At 41.1% G+C, this 27,098-nt stretch overlaps 1 protein-coding gene and 1 long non-coding RNA gene across 2 annotated transcripts in view; both read left to right on the top strand.

Annotated features, from left to right (window-relative positions):
* Positions 1-27,098, top strand: part of LOC145457955 (uncharacterized) — a 186,368-nt gene that overhangs the window by 155,699 nt on the left and 3,571 nt on the right. The window lies entirely within an intron of this gene.
* On the top strand, positions 261-22,538 carry LOC145457507 (uncharacterized). The gene is made up of 8 exons (XM_080335729.1): positions 261-570; positions 2,159-2,234; positions 6,670-7,138; positions 7,805-8,364; positions 9,335-9,484; positions 15,630-15,776; positions 17,513-18,118; positions 20,870-22,538. Exons 2-8 carry the CDS (start codon positions 2,219-2,221, stop codon positions 21,541-21,543), a joined length of 2,622 nt encoding a protein of 873 aa, XP_080191855.1. The 5' UTR covers positions 261-570; positions 2,159-2,218; the 3' UTR covers positions 21,544-22,538.

The following is a 27,098-nucleotide window of genomic DNA, read 5'->3' as shown; positions in this document are numbered from 1 at the left end:
ATCCCGTCGCGGGCCGTATGTGGCCCGTCCCGGGTTCAAATCCACCAAATAGAGCAGTGTAAATGTTTATTTGAAGACTATTGAGTTACTTTCTTTTGCTTGTGGTTCTTGAGAAACGTTTAATGCTGTAAATACAAAATATGAAAAGCGGTACTTTCATGTGGATTATGAGATAATGCGGTGGGTGCTTAACCCAAAGGCTTGACGTGACAGAGAAAAAACAAAGTTATTTTTGAATTCAGCCCCCTAAGGTTAGTAAAAAATTACAGATCGAAGTCAACAAGAATTGCGTTCCCCAGTCATCGACGTGTAGTAAGTAAATCACCGGGCGACTCAGCAATCAGCATTTCCAATTACGACCTACTCTAACCTGTTCTCATTGTTACGACAGTGGTAGCGTGCATCGGCGCTTGCATGATTAAAACCTATAGCTGCATCAAGACTGTGCTCGTTCAAAAGTAATGAATTGCAGACCGGGTCCACAGATACAAGAAAAAAAGTTTTAGCTCATGCTGCAAGCAAACGTAAATGTAGTACAGGAAGCCGCGTGGAGGACAGCTCTATCATCAGGTAAGATTGGTTAAAATGACGTTATGATTGTAATGTTCGGTCTCCAGCGATAAAACTTTAACAACCTATACGTTGTTGCTGTCGACATATTGTTGTTACGATACTAGCTTGGTCGAAAAGAGGAGTGAATGTGTTATCTAATTGATTTCGGTCATATTGCTATCTTTTAATAATACATATCTCTACAAATTGTGCCAAGCGACTGATTCACCCTCGGAGTTTACTTGCCACTCGCCTAATACCGTGACTTCTCATTTGCAATGTAATATATGGTAAACGTTGGTCGGTTCTATTCGTTTCCGTGACATGAGCTGCATCCCGGCCTGTCAGACGTACAGTGTCCTATTGATCAACCCTTTCTAACCAATCTTGTCCTGTCCGACGCCGAGTAATTTGTATCATAAAATATAGTGCAATATATCGTAATTGGTACCACGGAATCACGTTTTTATCAATACTTTGAACAATCATACCGCATATTATTTGGAATGGTGACAAGCAGAATATAATTTATGTTTTCGTAATCAGTATCGCGGCAGCTTTTGCTTAATACCTAATTTATCAAATTTTACGCTGGGCAAATCAGTCTTGATAATGCCGTGAAATACCGCGGAAGTTATCGATCCGCTGAAATCTGCGGTATCATAATTGTATGCACTGTCTAAGCCAGAGGTCGGCGACCTATCGTCGGCAGTGTGCCAATGCCCAATATGTGTCAATGTCACAATATTACCAACTGGAGTGCCAAGGATTTTTAGTTGTAACATATTTATCATCTCAAGCTACGAATCCCACCAACCGCATGCGAGAAGCTGACCGCCGCATAGGTCACGCCAGGTGTTCTCACAGTGTGGGTTGCAACGTGTTCTGATTTGAGCCGCTACCGCATCTGAGTTATCCTTTAACGCATGTAATGTTTTCTTAACTTCTCGCAAAAAGGTGCTGACTCCCAACAGCCCTGCTTCCGCAGGCTGTACAGTACACCGCTCAACTAGATTGGCCATATTGCTGGGGCTCAAATTCCGGACACTCATTAGCGCTTACTAACGGGTTTCAAAATGAGATATGAACACGTTGTCTGGCAATCCAGACACGGTCCACCAGTCATGTGTTTGAAAGCCGTTCTATAATGTTGAGTCGGTTCATTTATGTGTATCCCTGTCAGAAGACAAGCTTAAAGCTGGTATCTTTGATGGACCTCAGATTCTATTATTGACTATGAAGGTGAAGTTTGAATGACATCAATAGTTTTGTAAGTAATCGTGTTTCATAAAACTGCGAATCATAGTACTGGTTAATGGTACCTTCTCTATCTCATAGATAGGGTTGCATTTAGATAAAATCAATTTAAAACAAACATGTTTAAACAAGGCCCTGGTTTGAAGGTGCATATGCCATGCACATATGTGCGTTTAGTTCACTCTGAACACATGAACAAATTGGAAATCGTCGATCTGATGGGAAGTTGCCAACATCTATCAATCAGAAAATGAAAACATTTTCTTGCATATATCTGACAATCTGACATCGAAAGTTTCATGCATCAAACTGTACCATCCATCATCACCACAATAATATTTGTTTTTAGGAACACCGAAAATATCGAACCTAAAAGTTGAAGCTTTGAAAATATTGAGGAAACGTCAACATGGCGAAGATAGCTGGTAAGAATCTGCGCTCCTATTTTCAAAATCGTTCAGAAATAATGGGGTATAAAATTCTGGAAATGGACTGTCGTTATTATTATCCGGGATTATTGATGTGAATTACACGCGGTACTGCAGTCTATAACTGAAGTAAGCATATTTAGTCATTTCGAACATAAATTCGGTTTTTAACCTCAGAAGTCTCATCTTGAAATAACATCGTATTATGTTCATTTTTGATACCGAATACGGTGCCAATTTGTCGCCAACCAACACCAGCATAAAAATCGAAAAGAATGGACTTGCATGAATTGAAAACCATTCCTTTTCAGATTGAAAATCTTGATCCAATCCATGTGAAACTGCACATTTCATTTCCATTGTGAATCATAGCCCGGGTTATTTCAGAGTGTCTGACCAGGGTAGTGAATGAGATCGGTGTTACTGAACCTTCTTACGAAGGCTTAGTACTCATTTTTGTACTATTACTGCTTACCACGCGGCTCCCTAATGACTTATTTCAGACAAATGTAGCGGGATTCTACAATAGCATAACACCAATCCATATTTAAAAAAAATCACAATTTCATGCGGTATATGCAACTTTTTATTCTGCGAAAGCTTGTCCATCCGGGCTATGACATTTAAGCCATTCCCTTTCTTTTACGAAATGATCATCAATGTCGAGATCCCTTGCTCACACTCCAATATCAAGGCATGGATGTAGGACAGTTTTTTTTTTCTGCATAGTGGAGCTTACTGGGCTTCGCGGCATATTTGAAATGGTTTTAATATAAACACGCACATTGTGGCAAATATCATCATTATTCGATTGCGACCAATCAGTGCTTCGTGTATTCTGAAATGTACTTTTAATATGGTTAAAATTATTCCTGTTTCTGGTACTTGTGACCTAAAACCCTAGGCTAATTAGGCCAGTGGTTCCCAACCGGGGGAATTCCTCCCTCAGGGGGAATTTTGAAATTTGTAGTGGAGAATCTGGCTTGAAAGGGTTGTATCGGATGATAAACTGGGTTCACAAAGTTGGTTTAGATTATTATGGTAGAACTGTCAAGTATGAAACTAGTTCTTTACAATTGTTTATTTCCTTGGCCGATTTTAGGCTAGGTCTATAGGCTTTGTTTACATGCCTTCCGTAGATATTACACCCCCTGATAAAATAAAATTCGGTAGAGGATTTCGTTGGCCCCGTGACAGCCCCTCGACCTAATTGTTACTAAGCAAGAAAAGGTAATGCGAGAGCTGACGTGAAAAAAACATACTCAATTCATCGATTCAACTCAAGGGCATAACAAGCGAACTTGGTGATTTATTTTTCATCCGCGGCTACCTGACCGGTAAAAAACAAGTCTTTACCAAAGTGTATAGTGCGGTCGGCATTCGACATAGTCCGGGCACATCTTAATATATTTGACCACATATTGCTCACTCGAATGGTAGGCAGCTTTTTTCGTCACTGGCAACTTTTTCCTAGGGGGAATTTTAGTTCAAATACCGACCAAGGGATCCACGTGACGAAAAAGGTTGGGAACCACTGAATTAGGCAATCCAACCAGTTTCTATAAGTCTTTCTGGTTGTGAATGTGCTGTGACACAATAATAACGACGACGACTCATTGTTGCGCAACTGAAGTCAATCCGATATGCCAGGGGTCGGGAACGTTTTTCCTCCGAAGAGCCATATTGGCCCTTTATATTTCTATTTTAACCCCCAAAGAGCGTCAGATGTCATTCCACTGCTACGTCACAATTGAACATTTCTAACGTCATGATATCACGAATTCGAATTCACTACATGGATGTATGCGTCACATTTCCCTGTAAAACTTGTACTCATCATGCTGGTTGTTTTACTTGAGCATGCGAAACTTGGGTTACATAGATCCTTTGAAAGTTACATCTTTTAATTGTATTACAGTTAGAGCCATATGATATATTTCGTAACCTAATATAATAACCATTTACAACAGATGATGCAGGCACCAGTAAAAGTGTGAATCAACTTTCGTCAGTTATGCGAGCTCGTAGGCTCCTATTGATGCTACTTTTAATGCGGGGCTCATGATGATATGAATAGGTGGAGCCAAACACAGTCAATACCGCAGTACATACGCACTGTCCGAGTCAACAAAATGGGAAGCGAACGCCCGGCGTATCATGGGCATTCGATGTCAAAATGATGCTTCAAAAGATACAATTTTCGCACTTCAGCTGCAGACTCGTTAACACTTTTGTTGCTGTGCATTAACCCTCTCGCTAAGGCAGCTTACAACCGCTAGTAACCATATCGCTACCTGAATCATTGTTGCTTTCTGGCAGATATATTAATCTTATGTTGCAAGACATCACAATTTGACAATATGTTTTCATTATCGTGTTAGTTATAATAAAATCGACCACGAACATACTCAAAATACCGGTCAAATACAGACAGACAGTCATATAAAATGCGTGAAACGACATATTGATTTCAGTCGAGATGCAGAGAGATCTTCTTTCCGGGACAAGTTTGATGCAGCTATTCCTGCTCTTGAATTGAAATACATTCAAGAGCTAGTTTATCAAACAGGTCTGTGCCTTGGCGGGAAGAACAGGATCAAGGTAACGCGGAGCTACCATCAGCAGCCAACCCACTGTGTGGCACGCTAACTTCATTCAGAGCCCATTTGTGAATGCTTTCTCTCAAGTATAGGCTTGGCGTGGTCTCTGATATCTGGGTCATTCCACTGGCCTCATATTCGTGCGATGTACTGTCAGCCAGATATCATTAGAAGTGATAATCGGCTGATCATGGACATTGTCGCTGCAGGTTGAATCAATGCTTAGTGGACGATATTTTTTTAACTGTTGCCTTCGTCAATGCTGCATTCTTTTCAATTCACCATCAGACTTGTACTGATCTTTGGGCATATCACAATTACTTAATGGCTTCAGTCTCCGTCGTAAAGTAAAGGCTAAATATAGGAACATATAGGTTTCATTATTATTATAGACAGGGCCGTAACTGCCGCACCCCAAACCCCCCAATTGGGGGGCCCGAGCTCGAAGGGGGCCCCAAACTATTTCGTGAATTAGCATAAATTATAAAGTATTTTATAAAAATTTATGCAGCTTTTTTAAAGATTTTTCGCGTTCCGCGCGATATCAAGTGGTTGAATATCTTGATTATTGGGTACTCTTCACCCAAGATAAAATAGCAAGATTTATAGAAATAGGCATATCGGCGTTGGCCATTACCCCGCCACGACGCACCAAGATCTAAAGTTTTAGGCCATGTAACATGCGACTCAAGGAAATGTGCCAGAATGATCGGCAGCGAGAAAACCTTGGCCGAAAAGAAATGCGCTTATGCAGATACGTATAGGTTTAATTGTCCATAGGCGCCTAAATGACTGAGCCGAATGTTCCTGTCTTAGCAATCTGAACCTCACAAGACAAATACCATCCCGCAGGGAAATATTTTATGCCAATGAAGAAATACCAATTTGAAATCGTGTGCGTCTTTTAGTTTAGTACATTTATGCGATTATATATTTTTTGATATAGCGGAGGTCACGAAATAGCATCATGTAACGAAGTCATACCAACGGGTCCGTCCGCATTTAGATGTTAAATTAGCCTATTATTTACGGGCCCTACAGTTTCCAAGACACCTCACTCAGCTCTACCGGTAAATCTGATAGCGCGAGCAGAGAGGACAAGAAATTGATAGCAATATATATGCAATTCCCGATCTTATTGACCGATTTTATTATGAATTATTGATAATTTTCGCGCTTGACGCGTGCTCACTGAATAATACAACTAATTTCGTGGTAAAAGCGAACAACGTGATGGGGGAGGGTCGGTTCATCCCCCTATGGGTGCCCAAGACCCTAGTGTTTTGCGGGCCTGACGAAGTGCTGTTTCGTTCCTACCAACAGGTATACGCCCGAAGATATTTAATTATTATCGAGTGGTCCTAACTTTTCAAACACACCTGACTCCGCTCTACCGGTAAATCTGATTACGTGAGCAGAGAAAGGATGAAAATTGATAGCTACATATCTGCATTTCTCGATCATATTGACCGATTCAATCATAAATTATAAAAAAAAAATCGCGCTCGGCGCGGTGACCCGAGAAAAGCTTACTCATTAAACGTACACCCAATATAGATGATAAGTAGCGGTAGACAAGGCATAAGATTAGGAGGTGTGGTTTATCAACCTATGGGGGGCCCAAGTTCAACGTTTTGGGGGTAGAGCTGACGAAGTGCTGTTACGGCCCTGATTATAGATAACTAACCTACGTAGGTGGGTATCTATAGTTTATTCTTCTTCCTACCTTACATCCACAAATCCTGCATATGCGTAGTAGTGTTTTGGAATCACTGCTGTGTTACAGAATGTGGATATAGGATACATACAGGTAACAAACATTATTTCTACAGTGACGTCCTTGTGCAGCATGTGTAAAAACGGCTCGGACGCAAGCTCTCTTTTGGAATGCATCGGATGCCAAACTATGTATCATGAGACTTGTCGGAAATATGCTGTAAACTGTTTGCCTGACATCGGCAATCCATATACATGGAGAAACAAGACGAAATATTATTGCCTCTACTGCACGTATCCCCGTGAAAGCGACAATGTCTGCTGCGAAAAAGCTCTTTGTCGAATAAAACGGCATAATAATGAAGGATCCATAGACTCCGATTTCGCGAGAAAGGTATTCACGAAGGAAAATAATCTGTTTGAGCTCGTGTACGAATTGACTCTCCCGAAGCCCTTCAAGACGCTAACGGGACTAGTGGGAAAGGAGGATGTCAAGTCACGTGAAATAATAGCCAACGTCTGTGCATCGCTTCGGGAAAGTTATTCACCGCGTGCCACCGTACTCGATGTAAATAGTTTTTATAGGTTCGTATTGATTTCCATAACTGTATAGGCTATATACAACCGGCTAATTATTGCATTTTCCCCGATTATGTAATTTACGAATAACGGTGTTGCTAGAATAGTGCCCCCAAATGATCACGAATGAAATTTAATATACCATGTGATGTCTATAAACTCGATAACAAGGTATTCGAGTGAAAAACAAGCGTATGGATCTGGAAATATTATTTAGAAATTATTTATGTGGTCCGGTCCGTGAGCGATCAAAAGGGGTTTAATCCCAAGTCTAGTTTGACACGCGTGATTCGAGGTATATTGGCCAAACTGTAACAGCTTTCTTCTCGTAGGATTTTTGGAGTGTAAGGTGCTATTTTAAATGAGTTGTATCATTTTTATGAGCCAAATTGTAATACACAACTTATAGATCTAATACCCAGTTCATAGTTTTAATTGCCGGGTTATAGCAACATAATTTAATTTCCAAAATGGCGCATATTTGTGTCGACACTGATGGGTCCCAATTTTAAATTACTATATCATCTGCATATGTACTCAGTATTATCAATTGGCTAAGACTACTTTGACCGCTCCTGAACACTCGTCGTTCTGCGTCAACACTTTCATAGATTATAATGAGGGACTGAACGTATACCACTGCGCTTGAAATCAATAATATTTTTCATTTAGATCACTGTCACTCGGGCTGTATGGAAACGAAAATCACCATACTGAATTGAGACTGGCATGCGTGTTGGAGATTTTGAATCACTCCCGCTTTTACGAGGAACTCACAAGGGAGTTGGAGATGGTTGACTATACTTATTTCGAGATGATAAAGAAAGCCTGTGATGAATTATCGGACTTGCCGCAGTTCTATGCGGCGAGCGCCGTGATTGGAAAGGAGATCATTTCCTTGGGGCGAAATTTCGAAATACAAAACGACAAATGCCGTCTATGGCGTCTGTGTAAACGACGCATCGCTGGGAGGGCTGTCTTACGTAGACGTGATTATATCATTGTAATGTGGACATTGGCAACAGACTCCTCGGTTGTGGAAAGGACGAATTTTTATGTTCTGCTGCAAGCATTGCCGGGTGTGCAAAATCCAAGTGCCGTGCTGGATACCCTCGAGGACATGGAAATAAGCATGGAAGCTCAACGCGAGAATGTATCAACAGAAGAACTTGATGAAGCGCAGGAAAGTAGCGACGGCGACGGGAAAGAAAGCGCTCCATCGAATGCGGACGGTGGGTGGATCTCGTTTGATATGTTTGTTGAGTTCAGTGCAAATTTATCTCGGAGTGAAAATCCTTCCACGGCGCCCTGACTCTGACTCGGAGGTGGTCAGTGAGGACGGGTAGTTTCAAGTATGTTTTGCATACTTGCACTACTTGAGTGAATATGATTAGACCATGACAGTAGAAAAACTACACAATGGTAACACTTCGTATATTAAAAACGTTACGCTTCGTAAATGTAATTAGTGTCTGTATGTAGTATCGAATATGGTTACAGCACCTTTATGAGTGAAATTGCCGCAGCAAGTGGGAGAAATGAGCGTATGTGTCACGGTCGCTGATTCAGCTACAGTTCCAACTACAGTAGTGTTCATTCTTTCCCTACAACTATGCACATTATATTTTATGCATATCGTTTACTTTCTATATATTATTGCTCTTGTTTACAACGCCAGGATGTGTAATTCTACAAGTCGTCACGATGAAACGTCTTGCAATTACGAAAGTATGCAACCCCTCGACCAAATCTAATTTCTTAAACTACTTTCTTCAGTAGTTTCAAGACAGTGATTCTTGAACTAGAGGGCGCGAGGCCTCAGTTGACAGAAAAAATTTTCGCTCTGCGCTCGATTTACCTCCTGCTCGTGATGTTTGCTCTGTATATTGTCCGTATTTCATGATCAAGAATACTCTCAGCAATAGCCATAACACAAACTGTCCGTTGGGATTGCTAGTACTCGGGATTTATCTCTTTAATATTTTGTCATATCACGATAAGGGGTGCGCGAAAGTTGTCACTATCAAAAAGGGCGGCGTGTCTGAAAATGTTTGACAACCACCGTTTTAAGATCTTCGTAATATAAGTCCACTTGAACTTGTTATCGCATATATTTGAAATCGATTCTTCTAATTGCAATGGCCTCGCTTCTACTTCGACTTCAATACCGATGCTGACATCTTGCCAACTCCTTGCCTCTAGATCTGGAAGTTATCATCGGCAGTAACTTCAAGGTATTCGATAGAGATCGGTGGGAGAGTGGAAAATCAGATGACTTCGTTGACGGAGAGGAAAATGTCAGCTACCAAAACGGAGCTAATCCGTCAACATTTCAAACGTTGAAGGGGGATGGTGAGTCGATGTTTTTCGCCTCTCATATGGTAGCGGGAGAATCAAAGTAGTTCATATCCACTTTTTCAAATTTTGAGATCTATTCGTAAAATTGATAGAAAAATCACGTTTTTTTAAAATGATCATTTTTCGGCCATGTCTTGGACATGGATATGTCTGTCATATTTTTTCAAAGTTAACCATTGCCAAGATATGGCCGAAGAAAATGAAATCTTTACAAAGAGGTGTAAAATGGAAATAAGGTACTTTGATTCCACAGCGACGGTATAACCACACGTCAACATGTCCATGAAATAATTTACGTTAGTAATGATATCTCTATACTTCACGCAAGTCAAACACGAGACGGATCAGACGATTTTACGTGATAAAATGTTGAGTGAATGAAAAAAAAGTTGATAAAGGTTTTGCGCAATAAACCGGGACTGCAAATATCGAACATGTTGATGCAACATTACTCGTGACGGCGCCAATGTTGGATCTTGTAATTAGTCGCCATTAGTAGTAAGTCTGTGATATCGATGCCAAAGTATGAAAAGGGCATAGATTGACACGGAGGTCCAGGAAGAATATGCTATATTTATTTTGATGCAACAACTTCAATTTTGAGCCTTTGTATGCAAGTTCCTCTACTCAAAAGAATATAATGCAAATACCTGTGGTTTCACTAGGCCTGCTACATGAATTTTGACTGAATGTGTGGTAGGCTCATGCAACCAAAGCCATTTGATCCAATTCTATGCATTACAAAAAAGCATATCTTTCCATCGCTGGGTGTTTTAGTGTGGTGTTCAATGCTGCTGTTCCACCACCTTTCATCCGTAAGCACCATCGTATCCGTTGGAATCGAAATGGTGCTTGGATAATAATGAACCAAATTTCGTAGACCTCGCGTATATAATACCTTCATCTCATGTAGTGCGGTCAAGATGATTTGGATATCAAGTCATTGGCAGGTTGGTAAACTCGGTTTGGATCACAGGCCGCATTGAAACCTTTCGATCGCTCACGGGCCGCATCATTCGAATGATGCCAAATGTTTCCCACAAATGAAGCCCTTTGATTTCACTTGTAATAATTCATTATGAGACCTATACATCATATATAATATTTCGGAAGATAAAGGGGCTCTAACATGACGTTCACCCTACGTGTGTACTGGGAGGAAGACAAGAGTTAATGGTAAACGCGGACGCTGGAACTTGCCGTGAGATAGTTACAATGTGGATTATGACCATCTTCATCTTCAACCTTGCATGTCTTGAAGAATTATTTGCGTGAGAGTTGATATTAATAAAAATATCATCTATTAATAAAAATATCATCTAATAATAAAAATATCATCTTATTAAATTTAATAATGCATGTACCTTTTCATTCACTCATAACTGCTTCGCGGACCGGGTGCGTCCCGGGGGCCGTGTATTTAACACCGCTGATTTATGGTCTGGTGCGGCGATTCGACGTAACATTTTTCTGCCATTACTCAACATCGTAAGAATCCGTGGAAACCCGAATGGTGAACCATTATAATCACCCATGTTCGCAGCAACGCATACCCCAAGCTAACAATGTAAATCGAATGAAAGGGAAACCTAACAATTTGCCTAATGAAAATACGTTCATTCTTGGGACCTCTTGGTTTATAACCATATAACGTTAAGCAGTTCTTCTGCATTTTCCCATTCCGTTGTTCGCAAATGAAGATGTTGCTAGAATCAAGCCATAGTGATATGAAAGAAGTGTCATGCTTGGCTTTGACAATGATGAAACAGATTTTGATTTGAGGGGGGTTGCTTGAAATATGAATCTGGTTTCCATATGCATCTGGTCGTTAAATTATTTTAATGAATTCTGTTAATAATATTGGTTGTTCCATATATTGATATATAGATAGGCCTACTATACTCTCCGCCCACATGATCAGAGTTAGCGGTAAAGCTGGTGGAGGATGATGACTTCGAAAATAAAGAGAACGTAATTGCACATCGTTAAGTCATGCTCATGTCCTACCGACAAGATTGTTCATCAGCCTTATGCAGGTGCGCACCACGGTGCTGTATAAAAAAAACATCCAGTGGTTTCCAACCTTTTATGGTCGCGACTCCAACTCCAATTTGAAAATGTTCCGTGGCCCAGATAAAAAATTTGACGAGCTGATTACCACAAGAAGTCAGCACCGTAGCCTAGACTTACTCACGGGCTATGTTGGAAGCTGATTACGTTCAACATATGCGTAAACTCAAAAATTAAGGCAAACGACCCCCCATCCCGTTCGGAACCACTATCTTTGAATAAAGCATTTGATCGGCCTTAACGATCTCTAGGAATACACCGTTCTCATATAATTGCGATTACAATTAGGCTTATTCCAGTAAATGAAGGTTGTTTTTATTTATATTTTATCGCAGTTTTTGCGAGGGTGGTAGTCTCCATATTAAAATGAATAAATGTGACGGTAAATCGCGCGGGGCGCGAAGAAAAAGATCATGCATCAGCATAAATATTCCCAAAAAATATAGTTGTTTTTATGCTGATTTACGAAGAAATTATGAGCCAACGTCAAGTCTTCAAAATTCGGGACATTTGGTATATTTTAGAAATTCCTCTCGGACGCTAGTTTGAACAGTGAAATTCCCGACACGTCCGGGAAATTCCGGACGTATGGCAACCCTAGTCTAGACCCGACCAATAATCCCTATGGAGTTTGCCAAGGCTAATATATCATAAACCGTGTGGTTATCATGTAGCTTACTAGGAAGAATACTACCTGCGCTATTCTTTGAGACGGACGACTGAAATGTATGGGTTATAGGCGTGGTTGCGTTAAATCAGTGGTTCTTGAGCTTTTTTTGCCGCGCTCTAGCGCCTCCCCACCCCATATTTTAGATACTGTAATAAAAACAATGGGTAAGGGCAAGGCCGTCACAGCACTTCGTCAGCCCAACCGCCCGCCCCCGTCGCGAGGCTTTGATGGTCAGCGAAGTTTATGTGGTCTGGTCACGCCACGCGCGAAAATGTTGTGTAATGCATCAATTAATCGGGTAAGAATATTGATAACTTCATATGTATGTATGACTCGAAATAGGCAATCCTCTTAGCTCGCATGATCAAAATTTAACGGTAGCTCTGAGTGAGATGTTGTCTTAAAAAATGTAAGGCACGTAATTAATAATAATTAATCATATTCGGACGGGCTCCTTGGTACAATTACTTCGTGACATGTCGTTATTTTTATAGTCAAACGGTATTGAAAACGCATAAACGTACTTCGCTAAAAGAAGCACACTATTCAAAAATTGGTAGTAGGCCTACTGCTTCACTGGCAAAATAATTTTTCTCCGTCACATGTTATTTGTCCCGTGGGGTTCCGATTACCACGACAGGATGATTCGACATAAGTCATTTAGGCATCTATGGACTATTAGACATATATCGATGTTTAAGGTCAACATAAGGGCAATCCTTTTCGGCTGAGGTTTTCACGCTGCCGATTTGTTTGGCAATCTTCGCAGCGACCCATATTGGCCCAAACTTCCTATGTCTTTGTGCATCGTTGCAGGGCATGGGCTGACGACGAAATCTCTATTCTAAATCTCGATCTCTACTTTCTATAAATCATGCATCTTTTTTCGTGGGAGAAGGATACCCGATTACCAAAAATGTGGCAACGTTAAATCGCGCACGGCACGAAAGAAAAACGTGGAAAAGTTGTATATATATTGTCAAAATATGATGCATAATTTCTGTTCATTCACCAAAATAATTATAGTCGCCCTCAGAGCTCACCCTCCAATTATGGGTTTGGAGTGCTGCAGCTAAAGTCATGGAAACAGATCAAAGTCCGATCGGTCTTTTTGGGTTGGTACTTTACTGTTGGATCCCGAGCTTCAATCGCGGCCCAGGACCACTTGATTAATAAATGATATAATAATTGTATGCGGTATATTCGGAGTCAAATCAAGGTTGCGATAACCAGGGCTCTATGGAGCCGGAGCAAGGAGCCGGTGCCCCGAAGCCTGAGCTCTTAATGAAATTCTTATGGAGGCGGAGCCAGAGGTAGAGCCGGTTGTTTTACAAGTAGCTCCGGCTCCGATCAATTTTATATGATGCTATGCTAATACTTTTGGCGGAATTCAAAAATTCTACGGTAATCGTTCAAAAAATTTAGAATTGTTGCCTCGTTGGCGCCCCCTTTTAAAAACTAAGCATGTTCAAATTGTTCATAACGCGCTAAACCTGGGTATGCAAGATATGTCCTACATTACTATATTCTGGGATGTGGTTTTTCGTCATACCCGCAATTTCGTCAACAGCACAACACTGATGGCTAGTTGACGGTTCGAAAAATATTGATCACTATGTATTTCTCAAAAAGGGACTGGTGTTTATATGAGCTGAACAAATTGAGTAATGAGTAATTAGCCTGTGAAAAACAAGTTAGTGTTACGCCGTGTGGTATAATGACAAATTAGTGGTACGCGATGGGAAAAAGTTTGAGAAACACTTGAATTAGACGAAGCGACTCCTGAGGATAAACGTGACCTTGCTGCACTTGCACATGTTGATTGGGAGGCGCGCACGCAGAAATACCGTACATCGTCTACTCTCTACATTAGACGAGCAAATGCCCGTTCTCTGGTGATAGCTTTTTAATCATACGCCGAAATTCAACAGTGCGTTATTGTGTGTGCCTGCGAATTGGAATTCAATCCTGCGCATGATCGTGTATTGCTGTAAGGATCTGCGAACGTAAGTAGAGAAACGCATCGCAGAACGCCGTTATAGTCCGAGAACAATTTTCGCGATGCGGGCTAATCAATTCGATGCCCGAACCCCATGGTGTTGGATATAATAGTGGATTTAGTGATTGAATGCGTGCTTTCCCGAATGTAATCATCTGTTTTGTGCATTTATTCTTGTCTGCTTGAAACAGTCGTGTTCCTGAACTGCCACCCAATGAGCGTGTATAGTTTAATTCGTTACTGATACGGTGTACTGTACACCAGATTCTTAATGGCACTAGGTTTGCATTTATTCGGTTCTTTCGAAGGAAGTCTTTCTATATTCGAGTAAATACCCATTGGGTATTTGGTAGAAAGCGAACTACTACTGATTTGGTCGCGACACGCTCTCCTGTTGCGCTTGCTGCAGTTTCAATTGAACAATCCCATAATTTTAAGATCAGTCAACTGTATGACTTGAGATCAGCAAGTGCAGCGCCCGTATTGAAACGTCGCATTCGTGTTTTGATGCCGTACGCAGCAATGCCGTGGAGTGAGTCCTCGTGCGACTATGACGTTTCGAAAGTCGACAGAGTAATGATGACGTCATAGGACTGTGCATATCCCACAAAATAACGGTCCACGTTATCGAATGCTTCAATGTTGTAATGATGAGAGTCGGTCGAATAGCTTTTAGCGAATAAATTAACAATATGAAGTTATTGTTTTGTGTTAAAAATCCCTTGTTTTGTATTAAAAATCAATTATCACGCAATTGCTAAAATCCTTCGCACAGTTGCGTATGTTGTATGTACGTGTGTACAGTACACACTATGCATGCATGCATGTATATATGTATGTATGTATTTATGTATGTACGTATGTATGTATGTATGTTGAATACTCATTATAAACCGGTCATCTGTCTCATGAATGGATATGCAAATTCCAGATGAAAATATGTATCAAAATGTCCTGACCCCTTCCACGTTAAGAAAACAACTTCGACCTACGTTGGTCCCGTTAGTTAAGGGTTCACTGCGGCAAATATAGTCATGGCGTTAAGACATTTGTTAAAACAATTCACTCAATAATTCAGGGGATTTTATTGATATAACTTGCGGGATGGGTCTGCTGCTATAAAGATTGCGTCCTGATACTATTATATACAGTTGCTTCTAACAATAAAATAGTACATAAGCCATTACGTTGGTAAAATTACTCCCAATGTTCTTTTTTATTTCTAGAAGACGTTTTGTTTAAAACAGGTTTCAAACGCAACCCTAGTCATAGTGAACGAAATTTTTACGAATATAAAATCCTGTGGATGAGATTCAAAGCGAATTCTGTCATACCTCTGGCGAGCGCATCACAACTGGATACGCGTGAATCATTTACCCATAACTGTCATGAATCTGTAGATCTGGAAACTATTACCGATAGCAACACGATGAAAGCCGAGGAAGATCCATGCACAAGTCACCTGCAAGAAGTCGTTCACGCCGGGGGCAATGTCAGTAACTCGAACAAAACTACTCTGTCGAAATCTTGCCGACTAGCAACGACTGGTTAGTGATATTTTTCCTCTCCCACTTGGAGTGTATCAAAATTCTTTAGTTTCCCCGATGTTTGTCTTCAAGCAATCGATGAGTCGGGATGTTTGAAAACTAAAAAGAGGCCAGGGTGAATTCTGCGCTTTCAAATGCATTCGATACAGGTAGCCCCAAACGTAGCAGCCTGATGGTCTATAGCAACTCGCTCGGAAAGGGCATTTGTGAATAGAATGAGCAGTAGTATGGCAGCAAACATAGTTTACTGCTACAATAAATTATTGGCCGTGATTGTCAGGACTTCTAATGGCTGGGCTACTTGGAAATTGAGTTCCAAATTACGACATCACTAAATAGTAGGGATGGTGTGAACGTGAGGTTCACGTTCGCGTTCTGTGTGTGAACCTCGGAAATTTAGAGGTTCGCGTTCACAACAGAACCTTGGTAGGTTCTGCACTGTGAACCTTTTTCATATATTACAATTATAACATAACATCTTTGGTTCAAATTTATTGCATTTCAACTGCGGGCCACACTATGCATGGCGCTGGCAGCATCAAAAATCAACACTAAACGAGCATGCACCTTGACAATCTCAAAAGTTTTACTTGCTTTGTTACAAAAGTTTGATCGAAATATCCAGCTTTCCGTTTGTGAATATTTAGTGACTCTCTGCTGTGAGCTTGTCCCGAAATCACACAACATCACGAGCGAAATACGAAATACGATTGAGGGTTTGGCTACTGCGGTATAACTTCCTAATGGGGTAATATCGGTAGCAAGTATAGAAACCCATTTTACACTCTGCTCAATATCAATGTAGCAATACTCAGACGCCGAATACATTGTCCGGTCTGGCCTAGACCGTTAAGGAGTAAGCCTATATTCCCTGATAAGTCCTCGTCGAAATTGTTGGCAAAGCGACGGAAGATATTGATTTTATGGGAGTATGATATACTTTGATTGCCTCAGTTGATACATTTAGCGACGTTTAAAACGCATCAGCATTGTTGCATTATGTGACCCGAGTCGTCGCTAGGTGTCGTGTACAACTGTACATTAATATAGGCTATCACTTCATTGAAGATAGGGTTGGAATTAGCAATATGACGTCACGTGACGTCATGAGGTTTACGTTCGCGTTCACACAGAACCTTTAAAAAAGATTCACGTTCACACGAACCTGAACCTTTCAGAGGTTCACACCATTCCTACTAAAATAGGCAAGTTTTGACGAATTTTCTGAATTCAGCTATATTCAAGCTATCGCAGATATGTTTGACCCACTGCAGGGTACGTTTCGGCTACCTATTTTGTTGTAGTTTTGAAGTCGTATATATTGTATGCTGATCTGATGATAGTTTCGCATCGGCAACCGTTAGGTTTGTTTCCGGGCTAATTCGGTCCAATAATTCTAAGATGAATAAAGCGTAATCTCGCATTTGTGACGTGTGTACGTTTGTAGATCGAAATCAGATCACGGCCATAATCGTATTCAACATGGATTTCATAGGTACGAGTTTGGTGAAGGGCGACTATACTTCGATATTTTTCTGGTGATGCTCCTAAATGAAAGTATCCCAGCACCAAATCCTGTTGTTCCTTTGGCCTTTAATCAACTCTGCATGAATAGAATTGACGGAATTTTCGCTATGCAATGCTATCTGCGTTCCGCCTTCTATATAAACGCATAATTTCATGCGTACTGCAGGCCCTATATATGCGCGAGAATGAGTACAAATATTTACCTCTAGAAACGACAGATCCACAACATCAATTAGAGAGCAAAGAAACGCTTCCAGCGGTAGGAAATCAAATCGCTGAAGTGCCGCGATGTTATTATTTGCTGGAAATGGTGGAGAGCGAGATGCGTTTGGGCAACGGAAGAGAGCAACGGCCGTGGCGTGATTTGAAACAGTTTCTGACCATTCTGAGTCAAGGCCATGGGCAGAATCCACTTTATAATGATTCCTTGACTGCATACTGCACAGAATTGTGGCTGAGAGATGAATACGTGCAAACGCTAGCGTTGCTTTGCGCATGGTTGGATCTATTCGCATCGGCGAAATCGGCAGATGAAAATACGAAATTCGACATGACTGCTATTTACATTGACTACCTGGCAGTGACATCCGAGAAGCTGGTAACGATGGGTGGACAGAATCGAAAGATCGCCATTGAATTTGGATTACCTATATTGAAAGATGCGCTCCCGAAATTGAGGGATACGAAAATCAACATCGTTGAACAAATATCAGTCGCTAAAATAAGAACGATAGTTTCAGATATATACCGAAAGGATGGTAAAAATCCGCCCTGGGAGAGTAAGGAAACGAGCCGCACCATTCAACTTTTGCATGGTAAGAATTCCACATTTGAAGTCTGCGCCACCAGTAGATCAGTTTTTTACTTAGGAATATTTGACGCGAGTCCGAGTCATATTTTTTGGACACGTGGTATAATTTCCCCGTTTAAATACCATGCATATACGCAATTACGCATGTCCCTAGCATTTGCGAGGCCAGCCTATACGTATCGAATATGTACTTGGTAGTATAGACTTCGTGACGTTAGCTTATGTATTGAATTAGTAGGCCTAAATGACAGTGGCGGCTCGTGACAATATCGGGTGGTGGGGCAAGGGCTGCAAGCGACTTTTTATCAAGATGACGACACAATGACGTTTTCCAACGTAAACAAGTAACTTAATGATGTTACGGTAACATGAATTTCCCGACAACAGTGATTTTAACGTATGTGCCACGAGAGGTCTGCCGGTGAGCAGTGACTTGAAGTGTGGTAACTGCGTAAACGGCGTACGGAACAAAGATTCAACGCGGTTCATGTTTGCACTAGACCTGACTAATTATCTGCAGAAATGGAAATGACTATAACTCGAGATACTGCGTAAGCCTAATTGGAAAGGTCAACGAGTTCGGACACATACCCAATTGTTATCTCATACATTGGGCCTGTCATATTGAATCCAAAACATCATTCTAAAGAACCAAGAATAGCAGTCTCGGAAACTCGGTCTCGGTACAGCATAGGAGATTTTGGCCTTGAAACTGGAGACTGTAACACGACACATATGGTTTTATTACTGTCTATAGGTCTGCTGCGAAATCGCCTTTGGAAAATATATTACCGAATATATACGTGGATGAAAGCCGTACACTGTTACATGACATCATCGAGAAGTAGCCTCATGGCCCTTTTCGGTATGGTACACTGTCAAAATAATGCAAACAGACCGAATTTTGCGTAAAATTTACTGAGGAATAGGCTGATCAAGTGATCAGCTGTTAGCCGACATCGAAAACGAAATAGTTATCGCGCTTGACAGGGGGTTGTAAGCAAATGACTTGAAGGCCACAATTTCACGGTGAAATTGACATTGGAGAATATAATATCAAAGTAAATATTTGAATGCAAATGAGAATGATATCATCATCTCGTCACCTATCTCAGTATGGAACACAGTTAACGTTACCACAGATACACCGGCTTTTGCGTGAAATCCGCAATGCGTTGTAGGCTAACGTGTCAGATCTGAGCACATCTCTACCATATTCGACCTTGATAACGAAATTACTGCCCTAATCATTGAGTGTCAACCTTGAGACTTGGCACAGCGTTCGATACTAAAATCAAAACACACCGTGCAAAATCTCATGACAGATCTAGGTAAGGAGCATCGTTAAAATCAATAGAGACCAATACCGGCTTTGCGTAAAATCTGTTAGCGATAAATGACGAGTCAGCTCTCACTCGACTTAGGAAACGAAATTACCACTAACATAGTTCAGTGACAAACTTAAAACTTGGTACAGCGTTCGATACTAACATTAAGACTTACCGTGCCAAATGTCATAACCGATCTCAGTATTGAACATCGTCAAAATCAATGGATACCAATACCGGCTTTCGAGTAAAATCTGTTTGCGATACATGACGGATCAGCACACACTCAACTTCGGAAACGGATTTACTACCCTAAACTTTAAGTAGAAACCCTGAAACTTGGGGCAATGTTGAATACCACCATCACGACATGACATACCAAGTTTCAAGAGTTTTCATGGTGTGAAACACCATCAAAATCGACCTATACCAGCAAAGGTCGACTAAACGCACATGACGGTAACCGAGTTCAGATATAGATACGATTGTTACATCACACCTTAGGGGCACAGACCTATTGAGCCCCGGTTGCTCGGTAATTTTATGAATAGGAGAGAGTAAATCACCGTTTCTTTATTGTGCGCGGCTTTGAGAGAATAGACAGTCAAAGCTTGTCTCAAAAAATTTTCATCGCGCCATGTGCAAAATATATGCCGACGATGTTTGCGACATGTTTTCGTGTATGCAGTGGTTTATTGAATTTTCTATCAATTAAATTTCGCGTGCTTTTAGATCGTTAGTTCCCGTTTAAATACTCCCGCTACGCTAGCTCCCACGAAATGTTTCGAACTAGGTTCTTCTACCCTCAGCGAACAGCTTGTCGAAATCGAAGAAATAGGCCTGTATCAATTTTTTGAGTGAGAGTCCTTTGTTCATTGAATATGCTTTGAAACATTTTGGTCAGAATGACCACCTCAATATATTTGTATTTGGGGTCGCTAACACTATCTCAGTTGATTTACTATTCATAGAAAGCAATAAAACAAAACCCAATATAATTAACAACCCCGTATTGCCAGTCGCAGAGCTGAATTCGGAATCGGCACACTGGGCTCGAACCAGATGGTATGAGCCCCTACCCGATGTTTCTTGTAACAACCTTGATTTGATCCCGAAAATAGCCCATACAATTATTATAGCGTTAATTAGGTGAATGGCCCTCGGGCGCGATTCAGGCTATTTCCAATAGTGAAGTCCCACCCCGAAAAGAACGACCGGACTTCGAATTCCTGCCCTTGTTTTTACTACAGTCCTAAATCATGGGGTGGGGCCACCAGACCTGGGCTATTTTTGAAAAGGTGCACTGCAGGAAAACAGGTTGAGAACCACTGGTATATAGCCTACGATGCGCAAGTCAAACTATATCATTTCATCCTTACGCATATACGTTATATCACGTGAGTGTAAAGCACGCTTATTGGTCTCAGATCAACTGCAACGCCCGCTAGATGCGATTGGATACACAAAAAGAGCACGAATTTTATCTAATCTTATGGAGATTCAAGAAAACCTTTCAGCCGATGACCTGGTGAAAGCTGCTGTGTGCGAATTGTATTTGAATCGCGGGCGAGGGAAACGAGCCTTGCGGGATTTGCGAGACGCCTTGCGCAGCTGCAGCGTAATCAGTCGCCTTTCAACGCGCGCTAAAATCAAGGATTTGTGGAATACAAAACACCACATGAAATTGTTCATCTATGCGTACGTGTGGTGCGATATGTTTATAAAGGAAGAGTTGTCGGACGACTCTGACTATGAAGACACCGTTTTACAGAGCACCGCTATCCTCGAGCTATCGATGCGAAAATTAGTGGCGACAGGTGGAGAGGAGCAACGTATCGCGATGGAATATGGAGTGCCCAAACTGACGAATACAATACGGAACCTCTCAAGATCGAGAATCGTGAATGACCAAATCACGTTTCTGCGAAAAAGGGTTGTAATTTACAAGAGACTACATGTCATGGAATATGTTTTCGATAATATTGTCAACCTCCGAAATATCCAAGGTATCTTCGCGTCTCCCGTTGATGATGCCAGCATTTCTCAGGAACTTTACCGAGTGAATCTGCTGCATCTTGGCTATGGTTTGAACATTGTCTGAAAGCAACCTCCGAACATTCGCGGCTACGACATGCGGTAGTGGCCTATTTACTTCATCTTCTAACGATGCCTCGATTCGAAAAACTACGTTAATTTCATCTTGGCGTGTTCCATGGCGATTTCGAATTGCATAGTTTTCAGATGTGAAGTCGCGTGACTTGATTGGTCGCCCGTTCACCCGGTCACTTTATCCTAATGCATTTCAACTCACTATATTGCGTCAACTGGCCATCACCTGGCTATCCGCATATCTTACGTTGGTATGTTTTTATAACTATGATTACATTATTTTATTGCTTGAGATAGAAACTGCTTCTGCGTATCGTGACGTTTAATCTTGAGTGTTTTATTGCGAATATGCTGAGGACACCATTCGCCTTCGTATCGTGACATTTTATTAAGGCATAATTAATTGCTGTGACTGTATGCGTCAAGGGGAAATTTTCCATGCAATGAAATTAATTGATTGCTATTTTGCGTAAGATAGTAGCCGCGTGTATGCGTGTATGCATATCAGGTCATTTTATCTGTTTTAGATTGTTGCGACTATATGCGGAGGGTGTCATTCCCAGTAGCTTTAGGGTATTTATCTCGGTATATTTATCTCGGTATTTATTGTTGCGAATATATGCGGAAGGAGAACAAGCCCCCTTGTATCAGTGTTTGCCCTCGTACTTGTTTTAGTGGCTATGCCGACGATAGCAACTATACCTGTTTGGAGACATTTACATTATTTTATTGTATTGTATTGACGATCGGTGCGTATATGACCATATTCTATCTGGTATCAGGAATCAAGTATCAGGTATATTGTATCGTATTCTGCATGTGACTCGTGATATTCACTCTTGTATGGGGCATGGATCCTGAATTACTTATCCGTCGGGCAGGTATAATATTGTGAAATATTATTTTCTTTCTTGTGATATCGATTTTTTTAAATCAGTATTTAAATGCGTTGTTTTGAATTTCAAATAATAATGATACACGTGCATATTTTGTTGGAATGGGCGTCTTCTAGCATATTCTTGAGCAATTCAGAATGCAATTACACCGAGACGGGTACATGCATATACCTTAGGGTTTTCCAAAATTTGGAAAATCTCAAAAATACTCCGTGATTGTGTCTCATTCTGTAGATTATTGACAGAAAACAACAATGAGCCTGAAAAAAGGTCACAGGAAAGCCGTTAAGATTTCACTGAAAGCGATTGAAAGTAGTTGCCCAAGAATGGGCGTGCCACCGACCATAGAACGCCGAGGAGACTAGTAATCACATAACCACGGCTCCTGATTGGCTATTCGGCTATGCTTCAATGCAGGGTTGTAATGACTCGAGTCCTGACTCGACTCGAGTCCGACTCGAGTCACGATTTTATGATGACTCGACTTGACTCGAGTCATTTTCTCAAAATACGGAAAAAACTCGACTCGACTCGAGTCAATATGTGTATTGACTCGACTTGGACTCGAGTCATTGCGCATGACTCGAACCAAGTCATATGACTCGAGACTCAGACGGCCAAGACCGACATTTCATTGTAATTTCGAAGAATAGTAAACCGCACTGTTGATATTTCGCCTATTGGTACTTGTACTTGAAAATGCGATCAGAAACTGCTGAAAATGAGGAAAATTAGTATATTATCAATGCGAACCATTCTATATCACCAAACAGAGTTATTAAAAGTGCATTTAGCAAGACTTCAACTGGAAACTGGTCAGTCAACACAATGACTTGGACTCGACTCGAGTCATAATACCATGACTCGGACTCGATCCTCTGCTCGCAGACTTGGACTGGGACTTGACTCGATGGTATATTGAAAATGACTTGACTTGACTCGAGTCAAAACTATAAAAGTGAGATTGACTTGTGACTCGGAGTCTTGTGACTTGGTTACAACCCTGCTTCAATGATGACGACAGTAACAGCTTGCTGATTAAGTATTCAAGGAGTCTGCCACCGGCGGGGATTCTGAAAGCGCATAGTTGGTAGGTTGGCAGATGATAATTTAAGATTAATTCAGGACTTGTTGAGGTACGAAATACATGATGAACAAACACCAGCTGTTTAAAAAAAAAACTTTCACAGCATGACTGCTTTATTGTGAAGGAAACGGCTGTAGCCTACATGCGGTGTTTTCATAGAGGGGAAGCAAAGGCGTTTATGCAATTGGTGAACGAATTCCCCGTTTCAGAACGGATCCATCATCAGTGAATACAAATATAAAGCTTAACAATGACATTATACTTTGTGTAATTTTATTGAGCTCAAGCTGTAGTATATAGTGGACGTTTTGAATGCTCTAGGGATCGACTAAATCAGCGTGTTATGCTTGGCCCTTATCAGATGCTTACAGCAAATTGAATTCACCTGGCAGTGTTGTCAATGTCCTTAATGATAACGCAGAAAAGAGGTGTAAATGTACGCCCAGGCGATGCTTGATACGGTATGTCAAAGCCCTTATTGATTCTGCAGCAAAGTGGTGTAAAGAAAAGCCCATACTATGCTGCATAGTATCGAGCATAGTTTGGATACCATATCCAGCACAGTCTTTGCTTACTTTACACCTATTTTCTGCGTTATGATAAAGGACTTTGACAACACTTGTAAGTATAACTGCCAAGCATAACGCGCTGATTCAGTTGATCCCAAGAGCATTCGAAACTACAACTATATACTACAACTTAGGTCCAATAAGATCACACAAGGTATGGTGTCATAGTCAAGCTTTATATTTGTATTCACTGATGATGGATTCTGTCTGAAACGGGGAACTCGTTCACTCACCACTTGCATAAGCGACTTTGCTTTGCCTATATGAAAACACGGCATGTAGGCTACAGCCGTTTCCTTCACAATAAAGCAGTCACCAGTCACGCTGTAAAAGTTTTTGTGAAGCAGCTGTTGTTTGTTCATCTTTCGTGCCTCAACATGTCCTGAATTAATCTTAAATCATCATCTGTCAACCTACCAACAATGCGCTTTCAGAATCCCCGCCGGTAGCAGACTCTTTGAACACCTAACCAGCAAGCTGCTGCTATCATGATCATTGAAGCATAGCCGAATAGCCAATCAAGAGCCGTGGTTATGTGATTACTAGTCTTCTCGCCATTCTATGGTCTGTGGAACGCCTACTCTCCGGCAGCCACTTTCAAACGCTGTGAGTGAAATCTTAACGGCTTTCCTGTGAGCTTCTTTCAGGCTCATTGTTGTTTTTTATCAATAATCTATAGAATAAGACACAATCACGGTGTGTTTGAAAGATTTTCCAAAATTTTGACAAGCCTAGTAATTAATAGGGTCCATCAAACCACTAGGTGTCGCCAGACTTTAGGTGGTAACCGCCGTTGTTACGTACGCGGTTGCCGTTATCAGAAACCTGTAGGTTACTTTCTCGAATGTGTAAGGGTATTTTGTATGGAAATAATGGCTACAACATATTCTACGTCAGTGGTCGGGAACCTTTTTTTCCCGAAGAGCCATATTGGCCCTATTTTTTCCATCTCAACTCCCAAAGAGCCATACATGTCAATCAACTGTTACGTCGCAATTGGAAATTCGAGACGTCATTGTACCACTAATTCGAACTCAATACATGGGATTCCTCGTGCGCGCCACAGCTTCTCTGTAAAAAATGGTATTTATTGTTCGAAAATGAAGCTCGAAACGACAGGTAGGACGCAGACGGGCCAAGCCTCCACCGAGGATAACGCAATTCCTTGTATAAGTATATTAGAATTTATTATAACTGATAATAATCGAATGTGACTGTCTCACTGATTCCGAAAATCCAAGGGCGGAGATAATAAAGTCAGCTGATCCGGGAGAAATGCTAATCATGTGAATAAAAACTGCTAATCGGGACGCATCTCAGGCGGAAATAATAAAGTTAGCTGACCCGGAATATTGCTAATCGTGTGATTAAATGCTGCTAATCGCGACTCATCAAGTTGGAAAGGTTACGCCCAATGGTTAGTCGAGGTGTCCCGAGTTTTCAATCAAGTGGCGTTATCTGTTGCATCATAATGCGAAAACGTGTTAAAGGCCATCAGTTGTCAATTTGTGGAATGAAACAGCAGCCTGCTGATAGCGACACTGCCACTGTAATATGTCGAATTATCATCATCGCGAAATGAAGGTCGTGCCCAATTCGTTCGGTACAGCTAAGAAATGGATTATAGAATATTGGTATCGCTCTGCAATGGCGGGTACATAATTAGTAAAGCTATTACCTAGGAGACCATTGGCATGGTCATTATCGGAAATATTTGTGCGTAGGAATGGTACGCAGTTTTTATAGATAACAAGTTATATACCCAGCTAGCACGCCCACTTGGTATCCAGGTGGAATTTAAGTGGTTAGGTGGGATGGATGATCGGAATGGGTTAGTAACATGTAACCCACATCGAAACCAAGCGGGATTTCCATCCATGAAGATGCGTGGTCATACCATACCAATCCCAGGTAGATTGCAATAAGTCTCTTCTAATTGTACCTATCAATTTGAACACGGGGAAGGTTTACTTGTTGAGTTTTTGATATCAAATCATCTTGAAACATGAGAAACCCACTTATAGAGGAGCTCAGATTTCCCATATATCACCCACACAGGAACCAACCTTATTTTCCATCAATGTTATTTGGTTTATTTCATCGAATAATAAAGGTGGTTCCGTATGTAGTAAAGTTTTCTAGCTATTATGCTATCCCTGTTGGTTGCTCGAACCTCGAACATTAAAACCCCTACCATGCTTTACCTCCTCAATGTGATTTGAACTATTTAAAATTGACCGTTTGTCACACTGATGTGAACTTAAATTTCCGTTGCTAGAGTACTCAATTCCTCACAGCGTGCGTTATAATTTTCTTGCGTAGATCCCATTACCTTTATCCCTTATCTGTATCTATTATTTTTATCTCAGGATTAATCTTACTCGTAAGATTTCTGTGATCAAATAATTGGAACTTGTTATTTTCGTCAATGAAGAATGGTCGACTTTTCATACGGCTCCCACATGTGACCGAGTAGTTTTCCGAAATAGATGCTTCTTTTATATTTTCCTACAGCAAGGTTTGTTCATCTATATAGTAAAGTCATATTATAATCGGTTTCCAATTTATTCATTTGCGATGCTGGTCGCTGGGACATTTCAAAATTGAATACCACCTCCATATGAATTGAATTCGGGTACTGGTGACGATAAGCGCCTAAGAATCGGGCGGCCTCGGTTCGACTCCCGTCGGAGGTTTGTCCGGGCTCCTCTTCTTGCGACATGAGACCCGAGAATGACTCGACGAAAGAATGCACTCACACACAAGTTATGGAAATCGCTAGCAAGGGCCCTGGCCTCGAAAATGATCAACATCGAGAGTAACTGTGACGGCGGGCACTCTAAGCCGAGGTAGATGTCAGTCTAAAAGACGGCAACTGCGCGTCGGTCAGCATCCTCCTATCTGTTCATTACACCGCTTTCTATCTTATCGTATTGTACATTGTGTGTGTCTTGTTCAGTTGAAAATATAACTCAACGATTACACTTAAACAGTG

This window comes from Botryllus schlosseri, chromosome 15, assembly GCF_051294905.1.
Source record: "Botryllus schlosseri isolate E-star chromosome 15, Bs_hap1, whole genome shotgun sequence".
NCBI classification, from domain to species: Eukaryota; Metazoa; Chordata; class Ascidiacea; order Stolidobranchia; family Styelidae; genus Botryllus; species Botryllus schlosseri.
This window is presented reverse-complemented; position numbering and strand designations above follow the sequence as displayed.

Coding starts and splice junctions, on each gene's coding strand:
- LOC145457507 (XM_080335729.1), top strand. Junction 7,139..7,804: donor GATGTAAATAGTTTTTATAG/GTTCGTATTGAT, acceptor TTTTTCATTTAG/ATCACTGTCACTCGGGCTGT. Junction 18,119..20,869: donor CACCATTCAACTTTTGCATG/GTAAGAATTCCA, acceptor TATTGGTCTCAG/ATCAACTGCAACGCCCGCTA.